This window comes from Myxine glutinosa, chromosome 5, assembly GCF_964187855.1.
Source record: "Myxine glutinosa chromosome 5, kmMyxGlut1.1, whole genome shotgun sequence".
NCBI classification, from domain to species: Eukaryota; Metazoa; Chordata; class Myxini; order Myxiniformes; family Myxinidae; genus Myxine; species Myxine glutinosa.
The window spans coordinates 11,754,014-11,775,363 of record NC_136265.1 but is presented as its reverse complement, the minus strand read 5'-3'; the positions used below and the strand labels follow the sequence as shown (position 1 = coordinate 11,775,363).

General features: G+C 43.6%; 1 protein-coding gene across 2 annotated transcripts; it reads left to right on the top strand.

The window, feature by feature from the left end:
* The first annotated feature begins 9 nt into the window (after positions 1-9).
* Positions 10-20,682, top strand: VASN (vasorin). Of its 2 annotated transcripts, XM_068117827.2 has the most exons (4): positions 10-150; positions 6,368-6,472; positions 11,196-11,378; positions 16,977-20,682. In XM_068117827.2, exon 4 carries the CDS (start codon positions 16,978-16,980, stop codon positions 19,018-19,020), a length of 2,043 nt encoding a protein of 680 aa, XP_067973928.2. In that variant the 5' UTR covers positions 10-150; positions 6,368-6,472; positions 11,196-11,378; position 16,977; the 3' UTR covers positions 19,021-20,682. The 2 variants fall into 2 exon arrangements, with proteins under 2 accessions (XP_067973928.2, XP_067973926.2); XM_068117825.2 differs by lacking the exon at positions 11,196-11,378.
* Positions 20,683-21,350: the final 668 nt, after the last annotated feature.

Genomic DNA, 21,350 nt, shown 5'->3' with positions numbered 1-21,350 from the left:
AGTACAAGCTTTGAGCCATCCATAGATCGATCCGTCGACCGTTCCGATCGTGACGATGTTCGATCGATCCTCGTGAGAACAACGTTGCACATCCTTCACTCCTGGTTTCCTGAGCGTGTTTCCTCCACGGTACCTGCATTTACCTGCACGGTGAGTTCAAATCCGAATTGCGTTGGTGATGATGATTGATTATTATGTTTGCTTCCACACCCACACATACCATCACCCCCTCCCCCCCTTAATCTAATCGCACTCCATATCATAGGCCATATCTTCCCCCAACCTCAAAGCGCAAACTCTGTCCAAACCCCAAACTTTTGCAAACGTTGCAGGATCGAAGCGGTTAATCTGAAAACAAACACCAAGGGAAGATAGTCCTGGGTTTATGATTCCCAGATCTGACTCAGCGTTTGCCTTCAGCGAGCTGTACATGCCTCGCATTGTCTAACCACTCGAACACAATGTAACTACAGTCTAACCACTCGAACACAATGTAACTACAGTTTAACCACATCCTAACCACTCGAACACAATGTAACCACATCCTAACCACTCCAACACAATGTAACTACAGTCTAACCACATCTTAACCACTCAAGCACAATGTAACTACATCCTAACCACTCCAACACAATGTAACCACAGTCTAACCACATCCTAACCACTCGAACACAATGTAACCACAGTTAAACCACATCCTAACCACTCGAACACAATGTAACTACAGCCGAACCACATCCTAACCACTCGAACACAATGTAACCACAGTCTAACCACTCGAACACAATGTAACCACAGTCTAACCACTCAAACACAATGTAACCACAGTCTAACCGCTCAAACACAATGTAATCACAGTCCAACCGCTCAAACACAATGTAACCAGTCTAACCATTCAAACACAATGTAACCACAGTCTAACCGCTCAAACACAATGTAACCAGTCTAACCACTCAAACACAATGTAACCAGTCTAACCACTCAAGCACAATGTAACCAGTCTAACCACTCAAACACAATGTAACCAGTCTAACCACTCAAACACAATGTAACCAGTCTAACCACTCAAACACAATGTAACCAGTCTAACCACTCAAACACAATGTAACCAGTCTAACCACTCAAACACAATGTAACCAGTCTAACCACTCAAACACAATGTAACCAGTCTAACCACTCAAACACAGTGTAACCAGTCTAACCACTCAAACACAATGTAACCAGTCTAACCACTCAAACACAATGTAACCAGTCTAACCACTCAAACACAATGTAACCAGTCAAACCACTCAAACACAATGTAACCAGTCTAACCACTCAAACACAATGTAACCAGTCTAACCACTCAAACACAATGTAACCACAGTCTAACCGCTCAAACACAATGTAATCACAGTCCAACCGCTCAAACACAATGTAACCACAGTCTAACCACTTGAACACAATGTAACCAGTCTAACCGCTCAAACACAATGTAACCACAGTCTAACCGCTCAAACACAATGTAACCACAGTCTAACCGCTCAAACACAATGTAACCACAGTCTAACCACTCAAACACAATGTAACCACAGTCTAACCGCTCAAACACAATGTAATCACAGTCTAACCGCTCAAACACAATGTAACCACAGTCCAACCGCTCAAACACAATGTAACCACAGTCCAACCGCTCAAACACAATGTAACCACAGTTTAACCACATCATAACCACTCCAACACAAAATAACTACAGTTTAACCACATACTAACCACTCAAGCACAATGTAACTACATCCTAACCACCCCAACACAATGTAACTACAGTCTAACCACATCCTAACCACTCGAACACAATGTAACCACAGTCTAACCACATCCTAACCACTCGAACACAATGTAACCACAGTTAAACCACATCCTAACCACTCGAACACAATGTAACTACAGTCGAACCACATCCTAACCACTCGAACACAATGTAACCACAGTCTAACCACTCGAACACAATGTAACCACAGTCTAACCACTCAAACACAATGTAACCAGTCTAACCGCTCAAACACAATGTAACCACAATCTAACCGCTCAAACACAATGTAATCACAGTCCAACCGCTCAAACACAATGTAACCAGTCTAACCGCTCAAACACAATGTAACCACAGTCTAACCGCTCAAACACAATGTAACCACAGTCTAACCGCTCAAACACAATGTAACCACAGTCTAACCGCTCAAACACAATGTAACCACAGTCTAACCGCTCAAACACAATGTAACCACAGTCTAACCACTCAAACACAATGTAACCACAGTCTAACCACTCAAACACAATGTAACCACAGTCCAACCGCTCAAACACAATGTAACCACAGTCCAACCGCTCAAACACAATGTAACCACAGTCCAACCGCTCAAACACAATGTAACCACAGTCCAACCGCTCAAACACAATGTAACCACAGTCCAACCGCTCAAACACAATGTAACCACAGTCCAACCGCTCAAACACAATGTAACCACAGTCTAACCGCTCAAACACAATGTAATCACAGTCCAACCGCTCAAACACAATGTAACCACAGTCCAACCGCTCAAACACAATGTAACCACAGTCTAACCGCTCAAACACAATGTAACCAGTCTAACCGCTCAAACACAATGTAACCACAGTCCAACCGCTCAAACACAATGTAACCACAGTCCAACCGCTCAAACACAATGTAACCACAGTCCAACCGCTCAAACACAATGTAACCAGTCTAACCGCTCAAACACAATGTAACCACAGTCTAACCGCTCAAACACAATGTAACCACAGTCTAACCGCTCAAACACAATGTAACCACAGTCTAACCACTCAAACACAATGAGCCACAGTCCAACTGCTCAAACACAATGTAACCACAGTCCAACCGCTCAAACACAATGTAACCACAGTCCAACCGCTCAAACACAATGTAACCACAATCTAACCGCTCAAACACAATGTAACCACAGTCTAACCACTCAAACACAATGTAACCACAGTCTAACCGCTCAAACACAATGTAACCACAGTCTATCTGTTCAAACACAATGTAACCACAGTCTAACCACTCAAACACAATGTAACCACAGTCCAACCGCTCAAACACAATGTAACCACAGTCCAACCGCTCAAACACAATGTAACCACAATCTAACCGCTCAAACACAATGTAACCACAGTCTAACCGCTCAAACACAATGTAACCACAGTCTAACTGTTCAAACACAATGTAACCACAGTCCAACCGCCCAAACACAATGTAACCACAGTCTAACCACTTGAACACAATGTAACCATAGTCTAACCACTCAAACACAATGTAACCACAGTCTAACCACTCGAACACAATGTAACCACAGCCTAGCCACTCGAACACAATGTAACCACAGTCTAACCACTCGAACACAATGTAACCACAGCCTAACCACTCAAACACAATGTAACCACAGCCTAACCGCTCAAACACAATTAATGTAACCACAGCCGATCGGGTTTGGTAAATACACCCCCATGGCCATAACACGAGCTTTATCAGTGCCTTTACACCTTTGGATGAACAGGTATTTAAATACCCACTGTGCTGATTCTCCAAATATTTAATACATCCGCATGTGAGTAAAATGATTTTTAAAAGTTCAGCGATTAATCTGCTCACCTGCACCTGCTAACAACAAATGTCCCTCCAGTCCAAGTACTGGATTTGTGTACGATGACGTCATCAGTGCCCAAAACCGAGAATGAATTTTGAAAGTGCGTTTGCGACCGTCACACAGTTTTACACATTTAAAATAAACTTGTGAAACAAACTTCTGAAAACTTTCAAGCTGAACGAAAACTTTTCTCCAACTTTGTTTTTACGACGAAGGAGGTACCAATGACGTCACGCATGGCACAAGACAAGGGAGGAGGGGGGCTTGAATTTAAAGTGAAACTAAGTTGCTTTGATTCATGATCGTTATCATGTCTGTGCCACAGAGAGACTGACAGTTCACTCAGTCTGACGAGCAGGGAATGCAAGCTACTCTCTCTTTTCAGGACTGGTCTTATCCTTGCCTCCCCTCACTGATTCCACCTGGGAATTCTTCCACAAAAACCTCCTCTCCCTTATGCACAGATGACAGATTTATACCACCTCCTCCGCAGTTATCATACCCATCCTATCGTGCCTAGGACACTGAATCATATCGTGCGGCAGTTGCTTTTCCACAACTCGCCTTCTCTTCTTGGAAGACAAATCCGACCGAAGGCAACCTCAGATCATTCCACTAATTCCGCAACAAGTGTGTGTGTCTACTCTCAGGAGGGCCAGAAAACATCTGTCCAACCTCAAGATTGAACTTTCAAACTTGTCTCCCTCCTCCGAAACCCGATGGCGCCTTGCGAAGTCGGTCTCTGGAGAACGCTCCATCCCTTCCCTCACTTCAAATGGAACCACAGCCGACTCCACACGTGAGTAGGCCTAATGCTTCAATTCTGTGTTTACATCCAAATTATGTATACATGTTTACCCTACCTTCTCGTGTCCAAACTGATCTTGCACTCTGCATCTTTTCACCTGAGAAGGTGAACAAGTTTCTGCCAACCCTCAACTTCAATTCTGCAACAGGCCCGGGCGGCATTAGTTCAATTGTCCTAAAAACCCACTCCACCGCTTTTGCATATCCTCTCTCCGCTGGGTACACCTATTTGCCAGGGTCATCTTCCGTCTGCCTCTGTCAACCAACTGCAATACATAAAGAAGTCACAAAAACAGAACTTCTTAGCTGCACACCTTTTAGTTTGCACACCTTCCAATTATATGCAAAATCATGGAATCAATCACTCAGTCGACATCAAATCTTTTCTTCAAGGCATGATTTCAGACCGTCAGTTCAGATTCAGACCGGATCACTCCACGCTGGACATGCTGCTCCTGCTCTGCTAACAATGGATAGAGGTCCTCAATCTCAGACATGAAATCTTTCGAACAATGGATGGAGGACCTCAATCTTAGACATGGAATCTCTCGAACAATGGTGAGAGGTCCTCAATTTCAGACATGGAATCTCTCGAACAATGGATAAAGGTCCTCAATCTCAGCCATGGAATCTCTTGAACAATGGATTAAGGTCCTCAATCTCAGACATGGAATCTCTCAAACAATGACTGGAGGTCCTCAATCTCAGACATGGAATCTCTCAAACAATGGATGGAGGTCCTCAATCTCAGACATGGAACCTCTCGAACAATGGATGGAGGTCCTCAATCTTTGACATGGAACCACTCGAACAATGGATGGAGGCCGTAAATCTCAAATCTCAAACATGGAATCTCTTGAACAATGAAAGGAGGTCATCAATCTCAGACATGGAATCTCTCGAACAATGGATGGAGGTCCTAAATCTCAGACATGTAATCAGGAACATCTCTTGGGATATATAATCGAGCAATTGATAGTCTGGCACCTTGTCTTCCTTTCCGAACTCAGGGTTACCTCCTCTTGTGGCTTACCGACTTTCTCTACTCTTGTAGGAAACACCCGGCTCTCGACGGGATTCTGTAACCTCCTCTCCCTGTCAAGGGTGCCCCAAGGCAGTGTATTGGGCCGAGTGTGGTTCCTCATCTTCATCAACAATATTTCAGATTCCCGGAAAAATCCAGCTCATCTCTTTGCTGATGACTCCCCCTCTGCTGGAGGACCTCACATCCTTCAGGTAGGTATGCCGCAGACCCTGATGGAATCAGGAGCTGGTACAACACTTGGAATATGTCTTTAAACCCCAGACAAATCCCACACATTCGCCCTGTCTCTCCGAAAGGACTGTCTGGCAAACCCTCCCATCGACTTCCAGAACAATCAAACCTCTTTAAGATGTCCAGTCACTCAAAAGTCTGACTTCTACCTCTATTTTCTAGTTGTGCATCCTCTGCCTTTTCCTTGCGCTGTACTCCGCAAGGTGAATGTGGTCTCCAAGTAACCCACTTTTGGTGACATTCCCAAAATCCAGGCTCACTGCTCATCTCCACTCAGGTGCTCCAAGATACCTAACTATTCACCACATCCCCAAGCCGTACTCGTGATCTTTTCTACCCTCATTAACCCCCCTGGCACCCCATGCGTCTTTTCCAGGTTAGAGAATTGCGTTTTCTCCCCTCTCCCTCACTTTCCTTTTGTTGTGTTTGAGTTGGTATCGTATCAGGCTTGTTCGCCCACCGGCCTCACCCCTCCGAGTGTCCTCCTTCCATGGCTCTTAAACATGTGAAGTATCGTCCATTTGATCTCATTCTTCCCCCATGTCCATTCTTCCTTCAATCATCTACAAAAACACTATTTATGTTCTGTGTTTGTCTTTCTCACTCCCCATCCGTATTGCAGATCCCAGTTCCCTTATAGGCCACGAGAACAAGGAACTCTACCAACAGCCCGAATAGAGCTCGTCACAGTTTTGCGCAATTGGTGAAGGTTAAAGATAAACATGGGGTAAGGTCCGCAAAAAAGGAGCATTGAACAACAATCATTCAACATATCAAAGTTTTCTAACTCGCAGCGATGATAATCTCATATTGTCCATTACAATAAGAGGTACATCAACCTTATTACATATGAACATATTTGGTATTTATGATGAACATTGCATCATTTAATGCTTATACATGATGTCATGGGTACCTCCAAAAAGGAGAGAAACGAAAGTTTATTTCAGATTGAAACTTGTTAGATTCTCATGTTTGGTGTATTCGTCTCATCATGTAATGTCATGATATGTCCTTAAAACAAGTAAAGTATTATATGTCGTCAAACATGGAAAGTATCATGATATGTCCATAAACATGATATGTCATATGTCCTTAAACATGTAAAGTATCATCATATAGCCATCAGCATGTAAATTATCATGTATGGCCTTGAACATGTAAATTATCATGATATGGCCTTAAACATGTACTATATCATGATATGTCCTTAAACATGTAAAGTATCATGATATGACTATAAGCATGTAAATTTATCATGATATGGCTTTGAACATGTAATATATCATATGTCCTTAAACATGTAAACTATCATGATTATGTCCTTAAACATGTAAGATCTGTGTGCCATGACATCATCAGTCACACATGTAATTTTTAAACGAGTGGTTCTCATTGAGAAGTGGTCTAATTGGTCTTCAATAACTCTAGAACTAATTCATGTGTTTAAAACAAGTAGAGGAAGTGCTTAAAATTTCATCAGAGATAATCTATATATTATGTATGCAAATGTGATGGAATTTCAGACTTTGATCCACCACTTCCCCTTCTCAAACGTATAGATTATGTACCAGCTCAAACCCACTCTCCCCTTCATACGTTACAAATAGTTCGCTCCATACCATGTCACATAAAATTTGCATGAGAATGAAAAGGAATCTCGTCATATGATGGAATTTGATGTGTTCCAGTGATGACTAAAATGCAAAGTCAGCCTTTTGTAATAAATAAATAAAGCAACAAAGCAACAATAGTGCAGGAAGTGAAGTTGGAGAAGAGCTGTGGAAGGTAAAGTCTTTTCGTCTTCAGAAGAGGTGAATCCATCCGTTTTCTTTTGTCAACGTTGCAAAAAGGATTCCAATTCTTGTACGTACATGATGAACGAAGATGCTTATTACAATCCTCGTGTCTCCTATGTCCCATGCCCTCGTCCGCCTGAACCGGCTCTCATGACATCCTTCGGATCACGGGGCTAGGAGTTTCGCCGGCATGTGACAGGGGGTTGTTAAGGTGGAGAACAGGGGGGCGTTTGTCGTAGAGGCCTGGCTAACAAGGTGTCCTTTCATCGGGAATAAAGTCTGCTTCCCCAGGCAGTCGTCGATATTTTGTACGATCAGAAATGAAACGTTAGGGCAACGCAACTGAAGCATCGGGAAATGCAGGGAGCAACCTTTTCAATTCACCTTACTCCAAATTGCATTCTCACTGCAACATCAATTTATCATTCACAGTTTTATTTTGACTTCTGTTTGTCATCGACAACATTGCATGGGTAAACACAAGGACAAACTGCACAACATGTACCTGGAACCAACAGCGAATTGCAATGTGATGACTATTCGGGACAATACCTGTAAATCGTAAATTTCTGTGATAACAAAGAAATCTGCATTTCAACATGTAAATTATCATGTATGGCCTTAAACATGTAAATTATCATGATATGGCCGTAAACATGTAAATTATCATGTATGGCCTTAAACATGTAAATTATCATGATATGGCCTTAAACATGTAAATTATCATGATATGGCCTGAAACATGTACTATATCATGATATGTCCTTGAACATGTAAAGTATCATGATATGGCCATAAACATGTAAAATTATCATGGTATGGCCTTAAACATGTACTATATCATGATATGTCTTTGAACATGTAAAGTATCATGATATGGCCGTAAACATGTAAAATTATCATGATATGGCCTTAAACATGTAAATTATCATGTATGGCCTTAAACATGTAAAATTATCATGATATGGCCTTAAACATGTAAATTATCATGTATGGCCTTAAACATGTAAATTATCATGATATGGCCTTAAACATGTACTATATCATGATATGTCCTTGAACATGTAAAGTATCATGATATGGCCGTAAACATGTAAAATTATCATGATATGGCCTTAAAAATGTAAATTATCATGTATGGCCTTAAACATGTAAATTATCATGATATGGCCTTAAACATGTACTATATCATGATATGTCCTTGAACATGTAAAGTATCATGATATGGCCGTAAACATGTAAAATTATCATGATATGGCCTTAAACATGTAAATTATCATGTATGGCCTTAAACATGTAAATTATCATGCTATGGCCTTAAACATGTAAATTATCATGTATGGCCTCAAACATGTAAATTATCATGATATGGCCTTAAACATGTAAATTATCATGTATGGCCTTAAACATGTAAATTATCATGATATGGCCTTAAACATGTAAATTATCGTGATATGGCCTGAAACATGTACTATATCATGATATGTCCTTGAACATGTAAAGTATCATGATATGGCCGTAAACATGTGATATATCATATGTCCTTAAACATGTAAAGTATCATATGTACTTAAACATGGATATTATAATATGCCCTTAAACATGTAAACTATCGTGATTATGTCCTTAAACATGTGACACCTGGAGGTCACTTATGGACCATCACCCAAAAATGACAGCGTGCATCGGTCACATGAGTTTGCAAAACTTTATATATCAACGCCACGGCTTTTCGACAACAATGTCAGACTTCAAGAAATGGTCGAGAGATATAGGTAGGAGAAAAAAAAATGAATTGGATTGCAATGAAAGATTTGGCACACCTGAGCTCCTCACCACATGCAAGGCTTTCATCCGCAGCTCAATGGAATATTGCTCTCCCCTCTGGGCCGGTGCTCCGGCCTCACACCTAGCTCGGCTTCACGCTCTTGAAACCAAAACTTTCAGAATCATTGGAATCTCCCGTGATGAAGCTAACTCCGAGGGCCTTTCACTTACTCGCCGCAGGCAGGTAGGTGGTCTTTCTCTCTTCTACCGACTCCTCTCTGGCCTTGCTCCCCCAGCTCTCTCTAGACTCTGTCCCCCCAATATTCCTACAGGTCGCACAAGATCTGCCTACAACCCTCTTATGGTTAAACTGCCAAAATAAAGACTCTCTATTCACCTTCACTCCTTCATTCCTCTTGTTTCCCACCTCTGGAACAAACTCCCTCACTCTCTTCAATCCCACGCGTCCGTCCAGGTCTTTAAAACAGCTGTTCACCACCATCTCGTATCTTCCCCCATCCAAAACCTTGATCTTTTATACCCCCATTAATTCACCCCAAATCCACCTCCTTCACATTCCGTTTTCTTTCCTGAAATCCCCTGTAGTGTCTTGTTTATCCCGTGTACCCCGCCTCAGCCCTCTCCCTTCCACAGATCTCCCGATATCCCTGTTCCCTACTGTTCTTGTGTTTCCCTCTTTCCTCCTCTTGTTTCCCGCTCCCTTTTTATATGTTATATGTGTTACCTCTTACACAAGCCTCGACTGAGTATCTATTTAAAAAAAAAAAGTTAACCAGGTATTTTGTGTGTTAACCAGGTACCAAAATAAATAAATAAATAAATAAATAGAAAACGAGCAAAAGTAAATTAACCAGGTATTTTGTGTCCTCCACACACCTGAGAAAATTGCAGACAAAGACAAAGACAAAGAGACTGACGGCCAAGTAAATAATCCACGAAGAGCAAAGTTTTACAGTCAGCTTGATTATAAACGTTGAATAGATGTTATAATACCTGTGACATCAGGCCACCAGGTAACAGTTGAAATGTTTTAAGTAGTCCGACGAAGGTCCAGGTAAGATTCATTGGTACAGGTTCACCTGACATTCAAGGGCGGCCAAATTGACCTCCTGAGAAAGTTGAATTGTGCACGTACGGAGTTTCATCCTCCAAACGTTTCAGGTTTCCGGGCATCCTCACCTTGCTCTGCATGACGGTACGCCAAGGACATTGTAAACAACCTTTGGAGCCCTTCAATAAGGCCCTCAAGGTATCGCAATCAATCAAGCGGTGACAGCAATCACGGGGCATATAGAAATAAACATATACCTGTTTTGACACGCCACCTTCGTGACTGGCACCTCTACGTGCAAAACACTCTGAGTACGGTGTTTACCGAGCAACCATGGTCTCTGTCCTCATTTGTCCTCATTTTTTTGTGCTACAACGTCGGATTAGCAAATAATATTTGCCACCTCAGATATTTTATATGGTTTAACCGTCCTCCAAGTTTTGCATCCCCCCAGAAGTCGTGACGGGTTGGCTCGGACAGGTAGTACACACGGAGTGGGCGGTGTATGTTGAGAGTTTGTGCGGAATATAGCAATTGTATTTCATCAACTTTGTGTGTGTCACCGACCTGATCTCTGCTTCTAGTCTAAGCCAGAGTCGTTCTCTTTAACACCGAAGCAAATAGCTTTTTATTTGATTAAACACCTGGAGTCTTTAAAAAAGCATCCAACGCAGGTAGCGACTGCAATAAATCAGTTGTTTTTAAACCCTCCCAGAAACTTGGCAAGAGGTCAAAATGGCAAACAATACAAGCACAATGGGATTACAACGGCACATCACGTAAAGACCTGACATACATCACGTGGAATGCAGAGTGATCCCGAGGCTGGCTTGAGGACGAGGTTCCAGCAAGGATGGGGGACGAAGCTGGAGCCGAGACGAAGCTGGGGGCCCGCCATTGTATAAGGCCCAAACACTGTTATTTCTTATTCTTGTACGGGGACATCCAGTATTTCACAGCCCTCCGTCCATACATACGCATTTTCCTGTGTTCAGGTGACAGTTGTGCTGCAGCATTCTTACTCTACATGGTGTATGAGAGTTGCACGCAGACACACAAACACACGCAGACAAACAAACACGCACAAACAAACACACACACACAGACAAGCACACACACATACATACACATGCACACACAAACACACAGACAAACACACACGCACACACACAAACATACACACACACACACACACACACACAAACATACACACACACATACATACACATACATACATACATACATACATACATACATACATACATACATACATACACATACACACACAAATACATACATACACATACACACACAAATACACACATGTACATGCACAAACACACACATACATATACATACACACACAAATATATACATACATACACATACACACACAAACATACACATACACACACAAACATACACATACACACACAAACATATACATACACACACATACATACATACACACACACACACAAACATGCACACACAGACAAACACACACACATGTATGTATGTGTGTGTTTGTCTGTGTGTGTTTGTATGTATGTATGTATGTATGTATGTATATATATATGTATATATATATGTATATATATATATATATATATATATATATATATATATATATATATATATATATATACATACATACATACATACATACATACATACATACACACACAAACATATACATACATACACATACATACACACACACACACACAATCATACACACACACACACACAAACATATAAACACACACACACGCACACATTCTTTAAACAGAAATAATAATAACAATAATAATGCATGTGCTTGAACTGAAACTCTTAACCTAATCTGGTAAGATTTACTCCAACCAAAACTCCGATTGCAATTGATTGAAAAGAAGGCAAATGCCGGTGAGTCTCAGGGACCCTCTGGTGCGTCTTGGGCACACGCCGGTGAGTCTCAGGGACCCTCTGGTGCGTCTTGGGCACATGCCGGTGAGTCTCAGGGACCCTCTGGTGCGTGTTGGGCACACGCCGGTGAGTCTCAGGGACCCTCTGGTGCGTGTTGGGCACACGCCGGTGAGTCTCAGGGACCCTCTGGTGCGTGTTGGGCACCCGTCATCACCGATTCTTCTCAGGGACGTGTCAATGTTTTCGTGCTGCTAATGATCGTGGTTGTGTTGCTAAGCTACGGAAAAAGTTCTTTGTATATGGCTCCGCAAGCATCTTTTCCAGGCAGTTAGTAAGATGGAGTGACGGGGGCCAGATTTCGGGTTGAACACGAATACTTGAGATGGACTTTTCAAGCACCTCGGCAACAGGGCGGACGAGCTTAAGCGCTGGATGTATAACGCACTGGGAGGGAGAACAGCACTCATTAAAGAGTGGCTGCAGTTGGCGAGTGCAGAGTCATCCCCTCTGAGAGTCGGAAGATAATTACAGCGCCAAACAAAGACAGCCTTTTGGGGATACGCACACCCTTGCACAAATCCTCTCCGCAGATCGGCAGGAGTCCAGGATTGCAGAGTTCATGGTTTAGATCCCAGAAGGGCATTTTTCATATCGATGTTCAAACTACATCGACCACCACATACAGTATAAGGCTTTTCAGAATGGTATTCTTTCTCTCAAGCAGGTTTTCATTGGCGTTGCTTTGGAATTCGATATTCATGTCCGCGTCTTCAGACTTGCTTCTTCCATCGGCATCTGCATGCGCAGCTTGGGGGTTGAGGCTATCTCTTGACTTCCAGATGTGATATGAGGCCTGGAATGTTCAGCTCTCGCAGATCCCAAGCCGACATTCAAAACGCAAACATACATTCATGATGTGACGCACACACATCCCCCATGTAAACACGCACCGTAATTAGCCTTCCACCGTCCCTTAAGCCTTTCCTGAGTTTTCTTCTCGAGTCTTTGTTCTTGGACTGCCCGAATGGCTGCCCTGATGCCCGGCTCCTCGCTTTCAAAGCCGACATAAATGGAACCACAGCCGACTCGGCTTGTGAGAAGGCCGAATGCCTAAATCCTGTGTTTGCTTCCAAATCTGTGTGTCCCAACCGCTCGCTTTCTGTATTCCTCCTATCCAGTCGTACCCAAATGCACCTGAACTGTGTCTATTGCACCTGAGAAGGTGGAGAAGTTTCTGGCGACCTTAGACTCTGGATCTGCTACTGGACGGGATGGCATCAGCTCACGTGTCAGCCTAACCCTAACCCTAAAAACCTGCTCTGCTCCCCTTGCACATCCTCCCTCTGCCCTTTTCACCCTGTCAATTGTGCTAGATCATCTTCCAAAAAATATGTTTGGAAATCCACCAACATCAGTGCAGTCTGCATTACATAAGAAGGAGCAAAAACTGATCCCCTTACCTACAGACCTATCGGCTTACTCCCAATCATCAGCAAGGTTATGGAATCCATCATCACAGTTGATATGAAATTCCTCCTTTTCTCCAACAACATTATCTCAGATCACCAATTTGGTTTCAGACCAGGTTACTCCACCTTGGACAAGCTGCTTCTACTCTCCCAACAATGGATGGAGGCCCTCGATGTCAGATATGAGATCGGAGCCGTCTCTCTTGGCATCAATCGAGATTTCGATGCAGTCTGGCATCCCACCTTGCTCTCCAAACTGTCTGCCTATGGAATCCAAGGCCAACTCCAAACATGACTTCCTGACTTCCGACATTCTCGTAGCCAACATGTTGCTTTCAACGGAATCCTTTCATCTCCTCTCCTTGTCAAGGCTCTGTTCTGGGGCTTCTTTATTTTGTATACCAAGTCAAGGCTCGTGAAAAGCTAGAACAATGAACATATTAGGATGCAACTGAACAAAAGGAACTGGAGAAGTAGGGAAGGTCATAAGGGGTGGACAGTATGGATACAGAAGCAAACTCTGGATTTTGGTAGGATTGGTGGGGATAGACGAGGCTAGAAAGGATAATGGTTTTGGGTGGAGGATGATCTGAGATGGTGGTGAAAACATGTCTTGAAGATTTGGAGGGAAGGATGAGATTGGAGAGAAAGTGGATCAGCCATGATTTTCTTTCGTAAACCACAAAGCCACTGGTCATCCTCCATCGTAAAAAGTCCTTCCTTAGGCCATCGTTACTCTGATTCACCTACAAGGCCTTCATTCAGAGCTTGATGGAGTACTGCTCCCCGTTCTGAGCTGGCGCCCCTGCCTCAAACCTCGCTCATCTTGACGCCATGGAAACCAAAGGCCTTCACCATCATTGGAATCTCCTGTGATGAGCCTGGGTCTAGGGGCCTATCAGTTCCCCATCAATCAGTTTCAACCCCTTTCTGGCGAAACTCTCAAAATCCAGGGTCATCACTCACCTCCATTCATCCATTCCTCGTTTTTCCCCTGTGTGTGGAACCAACTTCCACATCCTCTTCAATCTCATTCTTCCCTCCAGGTCTTCACTAAATCTGTTCACTACCATCTCAGATCATCCAAATCCAAAACCATGATTTTGAAAATGCCTGTTAACTCTCCGCAAAGCCACCTCTTTCCAAATTTCCAGTTTTTGCCTTCCTAAGTTTGCTTCTGTATCCATCTTGTCCACTACGTCCATCCTCTCCGACCCATCATTCCTTCGCACATCCCTCATTTCTCCAAGTCTTCCTACATTTTTGTTCCTCATCCCTGCTGTTGGTGTGTTTTCCTCTCTCTTTCTTCTGTTCCTTCTGTTCCGTTGCATTATTTGATTTGTCCTAATCCATTCTTAGTTATGTTCTTGCTCCTCCATGAGCCTCGACATTGGGTACAACATTTTTTCCATAGTAGGAACAAATAGGAGTTCCACATAAAAAGTGCTATGAACGTTTTTGCAAGAAAACGAATAAACTGGTTAATTAAATATTTTACTTCACCAAATACACTTAGGGAAGCCGGATATGAATAAATCAACTGCAACACGTCACTTGTCGTGTTAAGTGTTCTGTTTCTAGAAAATTCTAGCTACCCAGAATGGCATAATTCCTGTAATTTCTGTTAAGGTGCTAGAACCACCACAATGGCGTACATATGCCGAACCCATCAAACAACACGATTGTCGTCCCGCAATAAATTTGAAAATTATGTCTGCGCTTGAAGCAAGTTTCACGACGTCGCCTTCGCCATCTAACCCTTCATAGGCCTTACTAACCCTCAGCCTTGACTACTCATCTCTCCCCAATGTTTACTCACCCGCTCTGAGGAGGTCACGTGTGCACACTCGTGTGAGCGGCCTCTGCGGAGGAGGTTTTCTGCCAGGATTGGTGGGTGATACGACGCAGCTGTTCTTCGTCAGTCGGAACATTAGACAAAGCAGCAGTTTTTTCGAATTGCTTTTTGGGAGTGAAGGAGCCAGACAAAACTTAGAGAAAAGCAAATTAAGTTATTGAAGAAACGAGATTATTAAATTATTTTAATCTCATTCTTCCCTCCAAGTCTTCAAGACAGCTGTTCAGCATCTCAGATCTTCCCTAATCTAAAACCATGGCCTTTACTACCCTCGTTAACCGACACCCCAAGCCCTCCTTCCAAATTTCTCGTTTGTCCTTCCTGAGAGCTTCCTTCTGTATCCATCTTGTCAGCCGCATGCGCCCTCTCCTGCCCCCCGTTCCTCCCCACACCCATTGTTAGTCCAAGCCTCACTCTTTCTTGGCCTGCAATTCCGCTGTTGGTGTCCCCACCTCTCTACTGTTCCTTTTGTCCTGTTACGTCCTGATCCGTTCAGTGTACTAGTACTAGCTCTTCCATGAGCCTCGACTCTGTATTTAAAAAAAAAAAAAATAGAGTGTTGTAAGTAGCCTGTGGCTTGAAGAAAGGGTTCTGATACGACCATGCTTTTAAACGGCTGGGGATTGTGCAGAACTGGACAGGTATCAATTGTGCGTGGGATAGGAGACGGACAGGTAGATCAAGAGTGCAATGCAATGGTTATTGACACAATCATACATTTATATATATATGTGTGATTGTGTGTGTGTATATATATATATAATTGTGTGTATGTATATATATATATCTTGCATGTCACATGTCAGTGAGTTGATGGGTAGAGATGTGACAACCTGTTTCAAAGACAACTTTAAAATTACAATCTCTGTTTACATGTCTGGAGGGCAAGCAGATAGCGATATTTTATGAGAAGATCCAATCGAGAGAGAGAAATTCCATGTTTTTAGTTTCTCCTCAAGTACAGCAGGTCCCCAACACACTGAGAGTAACACCATGCAGGATTGAACCCCCTCCTAAATCCTTCACCAGCACCACCTAGATCACATTTCTGAATGGGAGCTGTGAGGCCTGAATGTGCAGTGTTGATAGAACCCATCCACCTGTGCAACACTTTAGAAATTGAAAACCGGTTCAGTCGGTTATACTGGAAAGTAGCAGTGTGGAAAATCAAGGTTCCTCGAAGCAAATTGTAAAGCTCACACAGTGGGTGGTACTTTGTAATCAATTGCAAGGATGCAAACTTTAACCCAGCTTTCTCCTTGCAAACGGTTTTAAGAGAACTAATTGTGTCCAAGTATGCCATCTATGTCCTTCCCGTTGTTCGTCAGCATGTGATGATTTGCTTTTTCATTTATTTGCAGAATGGTGCCCCTGCCTGCGAGATGGTTGCTGCGGCAATCACTACTGCTCGCAACGCTTTCTGCAACTCTAACTTGCAGCAAGTACTTCTGTCCTCGGACCTGTTCCTGCTCCGACGACCGTGTGTTCTGCATCGGCAAGGACCTGCAATCCATCCCTCGACCCATTCCCCCCACCACCTCGGATCTATACCTGTTTGCAAACAACCTTTCTCAAGTGGAAGCGTCTTCCTTTCAAGGCCTCGGCCATCTTTCATCGCTCGACTTGTCGCTAAACCACATCGCAGACCTTCCACCTGGAATATTCAACTCTCTTGCCCATCTCAATAACCTTGATCTAACTGGGAACCAGCTCACAGCAATCTCATACGTTACATTTAGGGGACTCCAAGACTTGGAGAGACTTTACCTCGAGCAAAACCGCATTGTCAGCATTGCCGAAGGAAGCTTTGACCACCTGCCAAACCTGCTGGAGCTGAAGCTGAAAGGAAATCGTCTTACAAATTTTCCAGCCTTGAGGACTCCCCAACTATTGTTGTTGGATCTCAGTGGGAACCCACTGGGCCGTCTGGCACCTGGCTCCCTTTCGGACATCAACGTCGAGATTCTCAGCCTCGCATCTGCAGCGCTGGAAGAACTGCAGGCCGACGTTTTTGACAACGCAAGCAATCTTCGTCGCCTGGACATCTCAAATAATCTCCTCAGGACTGTTCCGGTAGCCTTGCAACGGATGCCTGGTCTTGTACACCTCAACTTGTCGCACAATTTTGAGCTCGGACCTTTGCAGAAAGCAGCGTTGGCTGCCCTTCTTCGGCTGCGCGCACTTGACCTGAGCTACACGGGACAGCAGGCAACAGAGCAGGGCACCTTCGACCATCTTACTGACCTTCGCGAACTGGGTCTCGCTGGCAACCTTTTTTACTGTGACTGCCGCCTGGCCTCACTGGTGCATTGGTTGCATACAACAACAATGCGAATACTGAAACCCAATGAAATGCGCTGCCATTTCCCACCTCATGTTGCAGGCCGTATGCTCAGAGGAATCACTCACTCTGAACTTGGCTGCCTTCCTAAGGTAGAGAACACCCGGACAACCGCCACCAGCACTGAACGTATTCCCACGTCCACATTGGTTTCAACAGCTTCTGTAAGCACCATTACTACCTTATTAACCACTTCCAGAACATCTGCCACAGCTAGAATCACAGCAACAATTTTACCGCAATCAACGAGCGCTACTTCCACAACAAGTCAGCGTATTGAAGGTGGCCGGAAGGAAACTGGTTCTGTCACGCCCTGCAAAGGACTGAGGTGTCTCAATGGTGGCTCATGTGTGGTTGTGCAACATGTGATAGGACGCTGCATCTGTGTAGGACCATGGTATGGTAAACACTGCCAGAAAGGGAACACCACAACACTTGCACCACACCTGCGTGACAGACCTTCGTGGGTTCGATCACTTTCCAGCACGTCCCTTGAAGTGAGATTCCCGGATCTACCTGATGGATTGGTTGTGTGGGGTTACCAACTGACTTACCGAGACGTAAGCGGCGCCGACCCGAGGCCCATCAGCCTCAATCTGCCACCTTCATACGCGTCGTATGCCCTCCGTGGCTTGCACCCAAATTCCACGTACAACTTATGTCTGCAGCCTATGCAGAGCGGTTCAGTCACCACGGCCAAACAACGCTGTGCCCAAGCAAATACACCACCTGCCACGAGAATGTACAGCCACAGCTACTCCCCTGCCAAATTCCAAGAGGAAAATGCATCAGTTACGGTTGTGGTAGTCACAGTGACATCGGCAGTGGTGATATGCATGGTCGTGGTGCTGGCAGCCATTTGTTATTACAAACACCGTCGCCACACTAAGAGTGGGCCTTCCCTGGAGAAGGAGGCCGTGCAGGACTTTTCTGGCATCAACTACGACAAATGCAGCCAAGTGGCACCAGTGCTGGGACCCGCGTTACCTTCATCACAACATCGTCCTTCCGATGTGGGTCGTTCACTCAGACCTTGTTTGGACCATCCGGCCTCTTGCGTATAGCCCCGTCCCGACATAAAACGACAGACATTGAAACCACGACGAGGTTCCGTGCACGGTAGGGGCTTTTGCACGAATCTGGGATAAAGGCAGCTGTGCGTAAAGAGAACTCTGAAGTGTTGCAAGCTGTCTCAACTTCACCAGAAACTCTCGATCAATCATGCAGTCTCACCGCTTGTACAATTGTGGTCACTCGCATTGTAGAAACCATTGGAATGATGTCACGACTGAGGATATGTCACAGAACGGTCAATATGATGGCTTCATGACTACACTGCAAGATACCTATACTGCAACAGTCTGGAACGAGATGGAGTTGAATGGACTTCTCAAACGTACGAATCGTTTGAAACGGGAAACTGGATATAGATTGTGTGTGTCCTTGTTGTGCCCATCGAACCAAATTTGCAATACCAGCTTTAAACTGCCAAGTTGTTGTGCCATCTCAGATGTCTTGGGCGCTGCCAGGCGGCGCAGACTCGATCGGTACGCTGACGCGTCATGTTGATCTAGAGACGTTCTTAGATGCGTCATGCACAGATTTTCCACATTGCAACAAATGATTTTATGAATTTTAATTTCCTTAACTCATCCCATGTGACTGGGGCAAGGTTTAGATATTACAGTGGTCATTTTGTTTGTGGTATGTCACGTTTCGCCTTCCGATGCTGCAGCAACCTTGAGACGTATCGGCGAGACGCTGGCGCAGTCCAGTCCGAGTGCGGCTGTCGTATTTCCGGTCACATTGACCAGTCTCTGTCCACCAACATGGCTGAAGCTGGACTTACCCAGGTTTCCCACCCACCCGGTGGGATTATATTACGGTAATTCCACCGATGGAGGCTGCGGGTCCCCTGTCGCAGGACAACGACATGCTGTCGCTCATATCACCCGCATCTCATGCTGTACCTGTAAGTATCAATTGGAGAAAGAACTTTCCACTTGATGAAGCCAGCTATACCTCTCCTTTAAAAGGAAATTACCAATAAAGAGTAGAATTAAGCATTCAAAGGCAATCTTCGATGTAAAGGAAGTGAAAATCTGTCTCCAGATGATATTCATCTCCCTAATCTGTCATGTATGAACAACTACACTACTGCCTTGGCTTCACCGCTAATTGCTGCTGCCCTTCCCACTCACTTACACTTCCTTTGCTGAGATACATCCCATGACCTCCAAAGTTTTCCACTCCGCGCCAATCGCAATTTGGAAACATAACTCCAGGAAGTTCTGATATTCTTTAAAAAAAAAACAAAAAAAAAACATTCCACAACTTGCTTTGAAGTTCTGGCGTTTCAAGGAAATGTAAAGGACATTTAGTATAACGGTTTCACCTTTGATGCATATTCCATTCTGCTTTTTACTATTTCTTTTATTTTTTACAAAAATAAGTTATTTCTCTCCAGGTCATCAGGAAGGTCTTTGAAAGTGTTTGTATTCTACTTGATGACCGCAAATGATTGTTTAATCAAACTGGGAAATTTTACTCCTCCGTGTACACACGTGCTATGAAGAATGCTGTAGGGTATACGTACAACTAGACACATGATGAACAAACTTCTGCTGCACAATAAACATAGTTTGGATCTTTTATACTTTGTTTTTCATTCCGTTTTTTCTGCAAGTGTATTAAATATACAAATAAATATCTCTAAGAAGTCCTTACATATCGTGTCTTTTGCACAAGGACATGCACACGCATACACACACACGCATACATATACACACATACATATGCAAATGCATGCACACATACATGCACACACACACACAAACACATATATGAACACACACACACACACACACACACAATTTTATCAATATATGCAGATATCTAGTACAATTACCTCCACCACCAAAGGTGGACAGAGGTTATATGTTTTCACTCCTGTCTCTCTGTTTGTCTGTCTGTCTGTGAGCAGGATAGCTCAAAAGATTTTCGATGGATTTAGACAAAACTTGGTGGAGAGGTTGGGTGTGTGATGAGGACAAATTTGCTCATTTTTGGTTTGGAGAGTTTTTAAATTACTCCCACCACCAAAGGTGGACGGAGATGATGTTTTCCCCCGTTTGAATGTCTGTTTGTCTGTGTGTCTGCTCGTCTGCCCGCCTGTGAGCAGGATGTGTCAAAAAGTTATGGATGGATTCAGACAAAACTTGGTGGACAGGTTGGTTGTGTGACAAGGACAAATTGATTCGATTTTGGTGAAAATCTGAATCCAGATCTTGAAAGGAGCATTTATTTTAATTTTTAAAGTGATTCTTCATAAATGAGAGATGGGGCAAGAACGATGTATAGCACGATATTTCCAAACGGATTCAGACAAAACTTG